Below are 14,213 nucleotides of genomic sequence, written 5' to 3'. Positions count from 1 at the left end.
TCGAGGAGTTCGATGGAGGAGGTGTGTTGATGGGTAATGATGATGTGAGTGAGATCAAAGGGATTGGGACTATCCATCTGAAGATGCATAATGGGGTAGTCAAGACACTAACAGATGTACGGTATGTACCTGACTTGAAGAAAAATCTCTTCTCACTTGGAGTTCTAGAATCCAGTGGTTATAAGATTATCATGCATGGTGGAGTCCTGAAAGCAATCCGTGGTGCATTAGTTGTCTTAAGAGGCACGAGGATAAGAAACTTATATTTCTTGGATGGATCTACAGTTACTGGTACAGCAGCTGTTTCCAAAAGTATAGAAGATGATGAAGCAGATAATTCCAGACTTTGGCACATGCGCTTAGGGCATGCTGGTGAAAAGGCTTTGCAAGGATTAGTCAAGCAAGGTCTATTAAAAGGCGCCAAGACTGGGAAGCATGGGTTCTGTGAGCATTGTGTTCTTGGAAAACAGACAAGGGTCAAGTTTGGCACTGCAGTACACAACACAAAAGGGATCCTAGATTATGTTCACACAGACGTATGGGGACCTTCAAAGAATGAATCTCTTGGAGGTAATCGTTGGTTTGTTACTTTTATTGATGATTTCTCAAGACGAGTATGGGTGTACATGATGAAACACAAGGATGAGGTCCTTGATATCTTTCTGAAATGGAAGAAAATGGTGGAGACTCAAACTGGAAGGAGGGTTAAGACTCTTCGGTCAGATAATGGTGGTGAGTACACTTCAGATCCTTTCTTTGAAGTTTGTCAGAATGAAGGGATCAAGCGACATTTTACTGTTCGCAAAACACCACAACAGAATGGAGTAGCAGAACGCATGAACCGCACATTGGTGGAGAAAGTCCGATGTATGCTATCACATTCGGGACTAAGCAAAGTGTTCTGGGGCGAGGCATTAAGCTATGCTCGTCATATTGTTAATCGGTTACCTTCAGCAGCATTAAATGGAAGAACCCCCTTAGAGGTATGGTCAGGCTCTCCTGCAAATGATTATGACTCTATGCGTATATTTGGTTGCTCAGCATATTATCATGTTACTGAGTCCAAGCTAGATCCTAGAGCCAAGAAAGCTATATTTTTGGGCTTTAGTGGAGGAGTAAAAGGCTACAGACTCTGGTGTTCTGAATCAAAGAAAGTGATCTTGAGTAGAGATGTCACTTTTGATGAGTCTGGCATGTTACAGCAAGAGAAATCACAGGAGAAGGAAAAACAGTCTGGTGATGCACAACAGGTGGAGTTGGAGACTTCAGTCATTCCTATAAAGACTGTTCAGACAATCCCTACTGAAGGAGATTCAGATGAAAGTTCAGATGAAGAGGATGCAACAACTCCAGCAACCACACAACAAGAATCCATTGCAACGAGTAAACCAAAAAGGGTTATCAAGAAACCTGCTCGATATTGTAATATGGTGGCTTATGCACTTCCGATGATTGATGATGGAATCCCCTACACCTACAAAGAAGCAGTACAGAGTGTAGAAAGTGCAAAATGGAAAGAGGCAATGGATGAAGAGATGAAATCTCTCCACAAGAATCAGACTTGGGATTTGGTACAACTCCCTAAAGGAAAGAAGACAATTGGTTGCAAGTGGGTATATGCCAAGAAGGAAGGTAATCCTGGAAAAGACAACATCCGATTCAAAGCGAGATTGGTAGCAAAAGGCTATGCTCAGAAGGAGGGGATAGATTATAATGAGGTATTCTCTCCAGTTGTTAAGCATTCATCAATCCGTATTCTGTTAGCCTTGGTTGCACAGTTTGATTTGGAGTTAGCCCAACTTGATGTGAAAACTGCCTTCCTACATGGAGATTTGGAAGAGGAAATTTACATGTCTCAGCCAGATGGTTTCAAAGTCACTGGGAAAGAGAATTGGGCTTGTAAACTGAAGAAGTCATTATACGGATTGAAACAATCTCCTCGTCAGTGGTATAAGCGATTTGATAAGTTCATGGCAGAACATGGATACACACGAAGTCAGTTTGATCACTGTGTATATTTTCGCAAACTTCTTGATGGTTCTTTCATCTATTTGCTCTTATATGTGGATGATATGTTGATCGCATCAAAGAGCAAGGTGGAGATTGATAGACTGAAAGCTCAACTGAGAACTGAGTTTGAAATGAAGGACCTTGGAGAAGCTAAGAAGATTCTTGGCATGGAGATTCAGAGAGACAGAAGAAAAGGCACAGTCTGTTTGACACAGACCCAATACTTGAAGAAAATTCTACAGAGATTTGGGGTAGATGGTAAGACCAAGCCTGTAAGCACACCTTTAGCTCCTCATTTTAAGCTAAGTGCTTCAATGTCTCCACGCACAGAGGAAGAGCGCAAGCATATGGCTCAAATTCCATATGCAAATGCAGTTGGTGCATTAATGTATGCAATGGTTTGTACGAGACCATATATTTCACATGCTGTCAGTATGGTGAGCAGGTATATGCATGATCCGGGAAAGGGTCACTGGCAGGCAGTTAAGTGGATTCTACGGTACATTCATGGCACAACTGATATTGGTTTGAAGTTTGAGAGGGATGATAGACTCGGGCAAAATTTAGTTGGTTATGTGGACTCGGACTATGCTGGTTACTTAGACAAACGCCGTTCCACAACAGGCTACGTGTTTACACTTGCTAAAGGGCCTGTAAGTTGGAGGTCAACGTTACAATCAACAGTAGCTTTGTCAACAACTGAAGCAGAGTACATGGCAGTAACGGAAGCTTTCAAGGAAGCTATTTGGTTACATGGGTTGATTGAAGATTTGGGAATTGTTCAAGAGCACGTGGATGTCCATTGTGATAGTCAAAGTGCTATTTGTCTTGCAAAGAATCAGGTCCATCATTCCCGCACCAAGCACATCGATGTTCGATTTCATTTTGTTCGAGAAATTGTGGATGAAGGGGATATTCTGCTACAGAAGATTGGTACTGCAGATAATCCAGCTGACATGCTCACAAAATATGTCTCAGGGATCAAGTTCCAACATTGTTTGGACTTGGTCAACATCTCTCGGTGTTGAGCACCTTCAGGGTGCAGCGCCATATGGCGCGTTAGAGGCAGCATTGATTGATCACGAGGATTGGATGGAAAAATCTTGCCAAGGTGGAGATTTGTAGCAAATTGTCAACATTTGCAAATTTGTCAACCTTTTTCCAACCACCATGACTTTCTTCTTGCAGTAGTTGGTTGGCATTTATTAGGCTGCACATGGGTTGCTGCCAAGGCTCTTCTTTCTTGTATAAATGGAGATAGAGAGTGCAGTGAGTGTAAGTGTAGAGGAAGTATGCAGTGAGTGTAAGTGCAATTGTGAGAGTGAAAGAGTGCAGATTTGAGAAAAACACCGAGTGTAAGAGTGAAACACTGGGTTTTGTGGGATTGTACTGGGTTGAGTTGAGTGTTTGTATCATTCCTCCAATAATATACAATCTGTTGCCTCCGTGGACGTACCCGGTTTTGGGGAACCACGTAAATCTGCTTGTTTGTGTTTTATTTGTGTTTGCTTTCGGTCCAGTATGCACAACAATGTGATCATCGAGTAAAACATTACTTGCTTTGAGATCTCTATGTATAATTCTCAATCTGGAATCTTGATGAAGATAGAGAAGCCCCCTTGCAATCCCAGAAATGATGTTGAAACGCCTGGACCAGTCTAACAGTCTACCTTTTGTCTCATCTGATAAGTCAAGCGTTCATATTAGGCCAAGTGCTATTGGAATACTTAAAACAACAAATTTAATAGAAACAATAACTTAAAGCATTTTCTTATTATCAAGACCATAGGACAGCTATGTTTATCAGGTTAAAAGGGATCCGTAGTGTACCGAATATGAAGAAGTCCAGGCTTCTGTTAGGCATGTATTCATAAATCAGCATTTTCTCCTCTCTTTGACTGCAGCAACCAAGAAGCTTTACAAGATTTCTGTGCTGAAGCTTGTTAATTAGTATCACTTCATTTTTGAACTCACTGAATCCTTGACCAGAACACCTTGATAACCTCTTCACAGCAATTTCCAGTCCGTCTTCTAGCTTACCCTAAAGGACAAAATTTATAAAATACTTGTGACGCTGTGCATAAAACAATATGCTTTATTGCTCTTATAGAAACCCAACTTTTTTGGAAGTTTACCCTGTAGACAGGTCCGAATCCACCTTCTCCTAGCTTATTGTTGACTGAAAAGTTGTTGGTGGCATCAGCTATGGCTGAGAACGCAAACAGTGGTAGCTCCATGTCTTCCTTTTGCCCACCATTGTTCGTATCATTTTTCCAGTCGTTTTCTGTTCTCTCAGATGAAGTATTTTCTTGGCACCATGTAAAATATTAAAAGATTAGAAAAGAAGGATACAAAATATTAAAACATTAGGTTCATTTATTGAAGAAAACTTTCGAAGTGCTGAAAATGATTAAAACATTAAATCAATCCAAATTAGCTAATATCTGCGAGTCAATACCAAAATGAACTAAAACACAGAACAGTAATGTTTCTACTTTGCTAGTTACAGAAATTGAATTGATTGAAGATCTAGGATTTGACGTTCTCTTTGTATATTTCTTTTACAATTTACAGAAGAATGTGTCCTCTATGTAATTATATATTTTTTCTGCTGTTTGTTTGTACAAGCTTATAACTCCAATTGAAATATATAACAAACATGACGGTCATTTATTTAGTGGAGGTGATCAGTCTAGGAAACTTTACCTGCAGACTTTGCCTTTTCTTTCGAGACATGATAGCTGATCGTTAGTGTCCCCAAGATTAAGCCAACGACAGCTGTAGCTATCGCAGCAATCTTCATGTTAGCTTTAGCCTCACGGTCTCCTGACGATGCAAATTAAGAAGATTTGGATGTCAGCCAAAACTGAATCAATGAAGTTGTGATCAAGGAAACTAAAGTTAATTTCAGTGGCTTTTTCACATGCTTATGGATTAACAAAAACTATGGCAACAACATACCTATTTCGGAAGCATGCATCCGAATGTATAGTTCCTGGCCTCCACCTGGAACCAGTCTAATATCCATCAGATCACCAAACCAATTAGCGCAGCCACTCCCTCCTCCTCTAATATCTAAATTTGAATAGGCCATACAGGAACAATTTCCTAGGCATTTAGCCTTGCATTCCTTGAGATTCATATCTTTGTTGACCCAAGAATGTGTAGCATCTGGCAATTTGAGTCCATCAAATTTGATGAATCCATCTCCTTTCTGACAGTCTAATTCCTTATTTCGCACACACCCTTGAGACCAGTCCATTTTGTTCCATTCCTCTGGTGACTTGGGCTTGAATTTTTCCAAACATTGACAAACCGGTATGGCATTGAAAATGCAATTTGCATTTGCACCACAGAGGCCATAATTGTCACAGTGGTCTCTTGGCACAGAAACTTGGAGCACCCAAGTTTGGGTTTCTTCATTCCATGTATAGCACTGACGATCGGAGGTAGTATGGTTCAAAACTAACCTTGTGATCACTGTAGACTCACTCTTGAGGTTGAATATATAGTACACCTCAATGTTATTTGAGACAAAAGTGAAATAAAAAACTGGGTTAGGCTTTACCTCTGTAGAACCACTAAATCCAACGCCATTCCATGGACCGCTCCTGTAGTGCTTCTTCGAGCCCTTCCAGGCTACTACCTCGGGGTTACTCTCTCGTTCGATCCCCATTGTAAAGTCTCCTGGAGATGGATCATCTGAGCTCTTCCAAGATGATAGACGCCAATCAAATCCTGCCCTTAAATCCCATCCAATCTTCATTCCTGGTAACATTGTATCACATGGATAATCGAAACTTTGCCATAAGAGTCCACTCCTTCCATCATTTTTGTCCCTCAAGACTAGATTCCCGGAATCCAGAAGTTGCAAAATCGGACTACTTGCTTTTTTCGTTGAGTTTGAAGACCAAACAACAGTATTAGTGTTGTTGCTAAGAAGTACAATGTCGCTGCAGTTATCTACCTTCAACAAGCCAGAGGAATCATTAATAGGATTGCGCCGGTTTGCAACCCAAACAATGGTTCTAACTGGGATATTTTTGTACCATATTCCCAAGTAACTTTTCTTGGAAATGCCAGGACTAAAAAAACCCAGTTCAAAAGTTCCCTTTTCGGAGACCAATGTCTTGCCATCAATCATAAATTCTGATGGACTAATGCTGTCAAGGGCAGTGGAGAACTTGAACAGGAATAAAAGTAGTTTTGTAATGATAAATACGAATGCAAGGATCATATCCATTGATGCCAAGTGTTTAAGCTGTTTCATACATAGTTGCTAATTGTAAGGATAAATACTGGAAGTTAGCTGCATGATTACATTGTTTATAGACATGGGAAACGTTAACTTTGGTGTGGAAAATTGATGCATCCCAAGTAGGGCCACTGTTGAGTGTTGATAAATTGCAAACAAATTACCCTGTCATTTCTTGTGTCGTCTCTTCTCATCCGCCATCTTCGTCGATTTTCTACAGGATCTCTGACCTCTAAAATATCCTCGCAAAAGAATTATTTCTATAGCCTAATTACTTATAAATTAATTCGCTCTATATTATAGCCCATTTTAATTTACATTTCCTAGATTACTTTTCCCCCCCTGATTTCAACCATTTAATTAGATAGGGTGTTTTGATTGTTCGGACCGTTTGTTTTATTTTATCCAATTTAGCCACATGCAAGTGTCATTTTTTTCTTAAAAATCACAAAAATGGACATTGAAAATATCATAAAATTATCGCGTGTTAATTTTTTATGATAGTTTCATTATAGTAAATTAGCAACTTGTACAGTTATTTGAAGATATTATAATTATAATGATTTCAAGTTATAAACTATTAAATATTTTTATTTATTATATCCTAATTAATAATTTGTCTACTATTCACTAACTTAACTGATTATCCTCTAATTATTCTAGGTATTGATATTATTATACTATTACAATTTAGATCGTGCATTGTTACAATTATTATTATCATAGTTTTAAAACTCAACTTGAAAGTTGACCCGAGAAAAGACCAAGATCACAGGACGTGAAGGTCAACATATCATACCTAATTATTTTTTAAAATATATAAGTTTTATAGTAATACATATTAATGATAAAATATTTTTTTATATATTTTATTATGTCATGTTCATCATAACCAAATAAGATATAAAAATAATCATTATATCTTGTATACTAATATTAAATATAATTTTATCTCTGTTTCATTTATTATCCTGTCTAATATGTTTTCGTTGTCTTAAATTTTTTTTATCCTTAAATAGTAACCAAATGCTATTTTAAAGACAAAATAAATCATTTTTAAATGAGTGCAATGTAATAAATATCCATATTTATTTCAATCATAATTAGTCATTATCTTATTATTTTATAAATTCGAAGTTACAGCAATTATAATAATGTTTTAAAGTTAACATAACAAGCTCCACTGTGAATGTTTTATAAGAAAACCTGTGCAATTAACTTGTTATTTAAAAGAAAAATGGATGAAAATAAAGAAAGTGTTGTCAATTGAATCACCCTATATTTCAAGGGTTCATATCAGAATAAAAAATCAAAAAGTGGTAGGGATAAACCACCCCTCACTCCCAAACCTGACTAATCATGCTTGGGTATAGTATCATCTAAAACATAACATGGATAAATTCTTAAAAATACATCCTTTGAAAGAACTGGAAATGAAAATCTTTTATCATTCAACTTTAGTAAACATCAAACTAAATCTATAATCTAGTTGTGAGAATAGAATAACTTCGTGGAAGTAAACTGAATAAAGTTACGAAACTCAATTCTTAAACCAACTTAATATTGAAAGGCAAAATTAAAAAGCAATGAAAAAAAAAAGATATGAGTCAAACCTGGTGAACCTATTGAATCCTTGACTCGAGACATGATATTAGAATAACTTTATAGAAATATAAGGTTAAAAAAACAAAGAATATCAATTTCTAACGAACCCAATAATGATGAATGAAATTAAAAATAAAAAAAATAACCGAAGTCAATCCGATCCAACCTTCATAACTTGTGACACGGATCATGCGAATGGAATTGAAAAACAATTAACTCAATAAATGACTGAAGACCAAATACATTGCAATCAAAAGAATGAGAATTTTATTTGAATCAACCAAAATATAACCAAACTTCTTTGTTTTTTTGCAATGACCAACATGTTTTTCTATGCCCCGTTTGTTTGCTGGAAAGTAGTTTTCTTTTGGAAAGTAAATTCCAGGAAAGTGAATTCTGGAAAAGTAAATTATTTTTTGATGTTTGGTAGTGTAATGAAAAATAAGTTAGAAAATATTTTCCAGTGTTTGGTTATGTCATGGAAAATAAACTGGAAAATAACTTATTAATGTTTTATTTTTTTAAGTTTATTAAAATAATGAGGAACAAATCTTACAAATTAAAAAGTTGAATGAGAATGAAATTAAAAAAAAATATAATTTCATAAATTATCTCAAAAATAAATAAATAATAATCAAAATAATAGAGATCAAATCTAACAAATAAAAAAAATTAAAAGATGAAGAAATTAAAATAATAATAATTATCATTTTATAAATTATTTCAAATAAAATAAGTAACAATCAAAATAATAATGACCAAATTTGATAAATAAAAAATTTTAATTAAAAAATGATAAGAGAAAAGCAAATAATAATTATAAAAATAAGGACCAAAGTTAATATAAAAATCAAATTCTAAGGGATGAAATTGAAAAAAAAATATTCAAAACAATATATATATAGCAATCAAAAGTTTGAGGACTAAATTTGATATAATCAGCAAATAATATGATATTTTTAAATTTTTCACAACTTTCGGAAAGTATTTTCCGCTCAAAATAAAATGAAAACACTTTCTTAGAAACAAAGTCAAATTTTTCTTTGACTGGAAAGTGTTTTCCGTTAACTAATTTTCTTAATGATAAACAAACATAAAAAAATTTTAAAAATAATTTTCAGGAAATTATTTCTCATCAAACAAACAACTCATCAAACAAACAAGATGTAGAAAATGAGAAGAGAAAAACGCGTTGCTAGAGCTTAATCACTAATTTTTTCCTGCACGCGATTCACCACCACGATGCAAGGCGCATCAAACGCGATCATTATAGACGGTGTTCAGGATTGTCTGGAACACACTCACTTAAAAATTCTCCAAGACGTAGACAATGGTTCTGGAACACACTCACTTAAAAGCGACATGTAGAAATGGTCGCACCTTTCTTTCTTGGCTGAAACCATCGAGTGGCAGCAATGGATGCCGTTTTAGAAGGGCATAGAAGTTAGAACAATAGAAGAGCAGTATTTCTCGAGGAATTGCGTCAATTGAGGAGTTAAATTTCCTTTCCAGTATCAATCTCAACTTAAAGCTGGCCACAGCCCATACGGGACGGGTGAATCACTTTCGTAATGGAAAAGAAAAGTACTCTCAAATTAGATTTTGATTCCTATCAATCATGATATGTAATTTTTGTGGAGTATGTTCTTCTTAATTACAAATGTTGTTTTCTACTTTATAGATTTTCCAGTTTACGTATCTCTGTTCTTCATTCTATAATAGTTTGGATTCCTTTTATATATATATAAAATCAATTTTCTTGAATTTTCAACTTGACAATAAAATTAAAAATGAGTAATTGATACCCATTAAATAACACATTATTTATTCAATTATAACGCATATAAATTACAAAATCAAACTCAATTTTATCAAATAATAAATAAAATCAATTTCTCCTAAATTCATAAAAAAAACTCTCACATACAAATTATACATTAATGCAACAAAATTTTTTAAAAAATAGTTGTAGAACACTTAAATATACAAGTAAACTATAAATACTATATAAAAAAACTTCAATAAATTAACTTAAAACATAAATGAGTTATAAAAAAAATTAATAGGTTTACTTATTTAGTGTAGCAAGCTTCACAAGAAATTGAGTCAAGAAATTATTAATTTTGATAGTGATAGATGTAAGTAGATGTTGGCATTTTGGGAGATTTGTGAGAAAACAGAGGGATGGGTTACTTTTTTTTTTAGAAAGAAGAGAAAGAAGAAAGGAAAGAAAAGATAACTGTTGGATTTTAATTCATTTAAATTTATTGATGGAATGTCCATTAGCAATTCCATTGAAAAATATTATTGTGTCAAATTTTTGATGGATTGCCAATGGAATTTTTATTTTTTCTATTCCATAAAAAATTATTGACGGAACATATTATGTCGCTATTTGCATTTTAAATATTACCGATATAAATTTTCTATTGCTATTTCCGTCGGCATTTCTGTTACTATTTGTTAATTTTGGTAGTATAAAAAAATATTTATATTAGATTTATAATAAAAAAAAAATTATTTTATATTAGATTTATTATGTCGTTATTTGCATTTAAAATATTACCGATAGAAATTTTCTATTGCTATTTCTGTCGGCATTTTTTTTCCTATTTGTTAATTTTGGTAGTATAAAAAAATTATTTTATATACAAGCATTTTTTTTTAGCAATGTAACAACTTAAAATAACTTCTAGATCTCATATATTTTCATGATTTCTATTTTAATTTTTTTCATTTTTATTTTTAAAATCATGTTTATTTATTATCTTTTACATTGGTTTTTTTATTATTACTTTATTATTTTATAGTTGTCACTAATTTTTCCTTCTTATATATGTAGTTATGAATTTGAATTTTGGATCTTAAGCTCAGTTTTGTTCTTTTGATGACAAAATTGCAAATAATGATAGAAAAGTGGACGATAATCTCATTACGAGGACTCAGTAGGATGATTGTGTTCTTTCCTAGTTATGTAAGCAAACTTATTAGATAGAACTTTTTACGGCTAGAATTAATTTTTTCTTAATTTTCATTTTAAAAAAGATAATTATATAAAACATTTTCTATAATTTAATTTGAATTTCATTTTCTCTTCCTACTTTCATAAATTGCTCTTTGTTTATATCCTCAATAATATATGTTGTTTGTATTTTTTATTTAATTCAAGACGTAAAATATAATCTATACAAAAACTAAAGGAAAGTGAAATTCAAATTAAATTATAGAAAGATTTTTATAATTATCCAAGAAAAAAAATCAGCTGTGACATTAATTATACTATCAATAAATCAAATCAGTGTAACTATTTTTAGCAATTATTGTTTTTAAGAGCTCTTACCACACACATATATAGTACCAACAAACTGTTATACTGAAAGATAATCCAATTTTATGTCTTTAAAATTATTATTTTTTATGTTTTAAACAATTTAATTTAATAGATTAAAGTCTATTTATTTATAAAGTTTTTTTAAAATTAAAATTAAAATAAAATACTATAAAATGGTGGAATAATACATGCTCATACATGACAAAAAAAATAAAATAAAATAAGTTGTTGTAGTTAAAAGGTATATGCAATCAATGCACAAAAGTACCCGTCTCTTTATAGTTATTGTTTATATTGATGCGCACTAAAAGCTAGTTACTCAACTTAGTTTACGAGAATTAGTTCAACTTAGAGTTTAGTGTTCGTTATGTTAATTATTTTGTTGTGTTTTGTGATGCCAGGAGTGAGGCATGGCATGAATCCAGATAAGAATGCAAGTAAAAGTTAGATCTGAAATTTGAACTCTCTTCCTTGTAAGTATTTGTGTGCAAGTTTTCTGCACAATTTTGAAGAACTAATTATCCCCATAGAGTGATATTTAGTTGTGTGTTTTTTTCTGTCAGCCTCAAAGATATTGTAACACTGCAGGAGAGGTGCTGAAACAGCTTCATGGCCTCAGAAGATGCTTTTTATGTGCTTATGGTGCCTTTTTTTTGTATGGATAATGTCTTGAGCTGAGAGCATAACAGGAGTTACAACTGCGACATCTTCAATCTTATTTAGCAGAAATGCACTGTGTTGGTTGCTGGTTTGTGTCAAACAGAAATAGAAAATTTACAATCAAACATACCAACAGGTAAGCAAGTTTCTGCACAAAAAATTTGTCTGCTAAAGCCTTACGCAATAAACTGGATTGAAATATGTTAGATTATATGTCCCTTTATAGAGATTAAAAGGTACAGCTTGAGGAGTTGTGCTTTTGAGCAATCAGAATTTAGGAGGATAGGATTTGAGGGAAGTTCTGTGAAGCTTTAACTTATAGAATAACTAATGATACGGCTAGTAATAGCATTTCATTTCGAGACATATATACTATTGATATTGTGGTGAATATATATCTTACAACCAGTGTCATGCCCTATATCCTCAGTGATGAAGTTGTGGATAAACTTCACATAAAAATGGATTTTACGCTGATGAATTTTGGGCCTGTGTTAATCCTGCAAAACAAATCTATGAATTCACTCTACTCCATCACGTTTGATGGGTCAAATAAAGGCATGAGGCCCATAAATTTCCAAGGACCTCCTAAGCTTTCCTTCCTGTTCATAATTAAGAACAAAAGCCAATAACTTCTGCCTAGTTGACAATATACCAAGAAAAATGATGAAGTGAATACAGGTTCCTGATATGCTGTTGCAAGAGACCGTAAACTTACTGATCACTGCATTAAAATCACTTACATTAATTTCTTGAATATGATGTTATAGACCTTCAAATTAATATAGAACCGATGCGCTGGTAATAATACTTAACACCTGTGTGCTGTAGGGCACCTTTGCTGATTTTTTCCTTAATTGGTTATATATGTCAGCCATTAGCAGTAAAAAACTGAAACAGAGAACAAATAAGTTAGAATATCCAAGAATAAATTGTAGAGTTTCAGAAAATCAATATAATTATTTCTTGTGCAAAGATATTAACTGAATCAAGTTATCAGTCAATATACCTCTTTTGGATCAGATAACATCACTGCTATTGTAGCATATATTGCATACCGATTCTCCATTCGAGAAACTCTACTCCTTTGGCAAAGACTTGTCTAAAATCAAGGCTAATATCTCATTGTCATCTCTTCAATTTTCCTTTTTTTTAGCTATTGTTTTTGCTTAAACATGTCATTTCTAAGCCATTTTTTCTCCCACATTCTTCATTTTAGCTCTTTGGCAATATCTCTTTCTTCCTTTCTTTAAAGAAAGCTCTCTCTTTTTTTCATTATAAATGATTCTTATTATATCACATCATCTATTGTGCAAGAAGTTGTTGGCTTGCACTAAGCCTTTCTTTCAGGCTTCTCTTATCATTCTCTTAATATAAAGCCTTCATTTTCTTGTTGGATTATATCATCTCGCATTTTTATTTTTTATTTTTGGATATCACTTTGTCCATTCACTCTCTCATCTAAATACATACTTTAATTTCTCAAACGCCTCACTACATTGAACTAGTGCTAATACCATGTTAGAAATTACTAGGATTGTGGCTCGAGAAGTCTCCACATGCAGTTTTATGTGTAACCAACAGAGAAAAATCACTTTCTTATAACTTGGGAGCTCTAAATATCACCACTCAAGGGATTCTCATCCTCCCAATACCAAAAACCATATTGTTTGGTCATCAAATTCAAATGCATCAAGAAATAGGCAGAATCCAGTTGCACAGCTCTCGGAGTAGTGAAATTTTGCTGTTAGAGCAGGAAATGATGATAACTCTGCAAACTTTCCGTGGCAAAGTTTTGAACATCCTTGTGATACCTTACTACCTGGAATGGGAATGGGAATCAACTTCTTAACACGGATTGAAAGGTATCTGTCATCTTGGAAGAGCTGTTTTCGTTTGGTATAGATTCCTCACGGGTATCCACAGCTACTTCTGAAGAGGGAAGAAAACAGAGTTTAGAACGGGGTCATGGGATGGCATAAAATTTACATCAAATCCTCGACTGAAACCTAATCTAATTTCCACAAATGAATTTGTGTTCAACAGCAAAGAGGTTTATTTCGAGTATAGGATGGAAGTTCAGTTTCTTCAAGGCTTACACTAAATCCATTGGGCCTTTTTCAGAGCTACACATGGAATGAACGAGCTCAAGATTGGGTGATTGTAGACCTAACTGACGTTGAAGAAGTCCAGCATGACAAAAACAGTCGTAACATTAAATCTAACTATTGGATGATGCTGAAATTTGAGGAAAAGGTTCTATAGTCCCTGTTCCATGTGAGGTAAGTCAGCTTGCACCAGCAGAGGTCAAAAACCCCTCAATTTAGGCCTGGAAAATGCTGGTTTTGAACT

At 33.8% G+C, this 14,213-nt stretch overlaps 1 protein-coding gene across 1 annotated transcript; it reads right to left on the bottom strand.

Annotated features, from left to right (window-relative positions):
- Positions 1-3,069: 3,069 nt before the first annotated feature.
- On the bottom strand, positions 3,070-6,674 carry LOC7470903 (G-type lectin S-receptor-like serine/threonine-protein kinase At4g27290). Its single transcript, XM_052456957.1, has 4 exons — positions 4,956-6,674; positions 4,146-4,335; positions 3,841-4,051; positions 3,070-3,692 (listed from the first exon to the last, which is right to left on the bottom strand). The coding sequence occupies exons 1-4, from the start codon at positions 6,278-6,280 to the stop codon at positions 3,070-3,072; spliced, it is 2,349 nt and encodes a 782-aa protein (XP_052312917.1). The 5' UTR covers positions 6,281-6,674.
- Between the last annotated feature and the right edge of the window lie 7,539 nt (positions 6,675-14,213).

Source organism: Populus trichocarpa, chromosome 11, assembly GCF_000002775.5.
Source record: "Populus trichocarpa isolate Nisqually-1 chromosome 11, P.trichocarpa_v4.1, whole genome shotgun sequence".
Taxonomy (NCBI): Eukaryota; Viridiplantae; Streptophyta; class Magnoliopsida; order Malpighiales; family Salicaceae; genus Populus; species Populus trichocarpa.
Note: the sequence above shows the minus strand (reverse complement) of the source record. Positions and strands in the feature narration are given on the sequence as shown.

Bases quoted from the DNA above. Each gene is read 5' to 3' on its own strand.
- LOC7470903 (XM_052456957.1), bottom strand. From the start codon at position 6,280: ATGAAACAGCTTAAACACTTGGCATCAATGGATATGATCCTTGCATTC. The intron at 4,052-4,145 runs GTAAACTTCCAA...TTTGTCCTTTAG, and splicing joins GATTCGGACCTGTCTACAGG to GGTAAGCTAGAAGACGGACT. The intron at 3,693-3,840 runs GTACACTACGGA...TTGACTTATCAG, and splicing joins CCTGGACTTCTTCATATTCG to ATGAGACAAAAGGTAGACTG.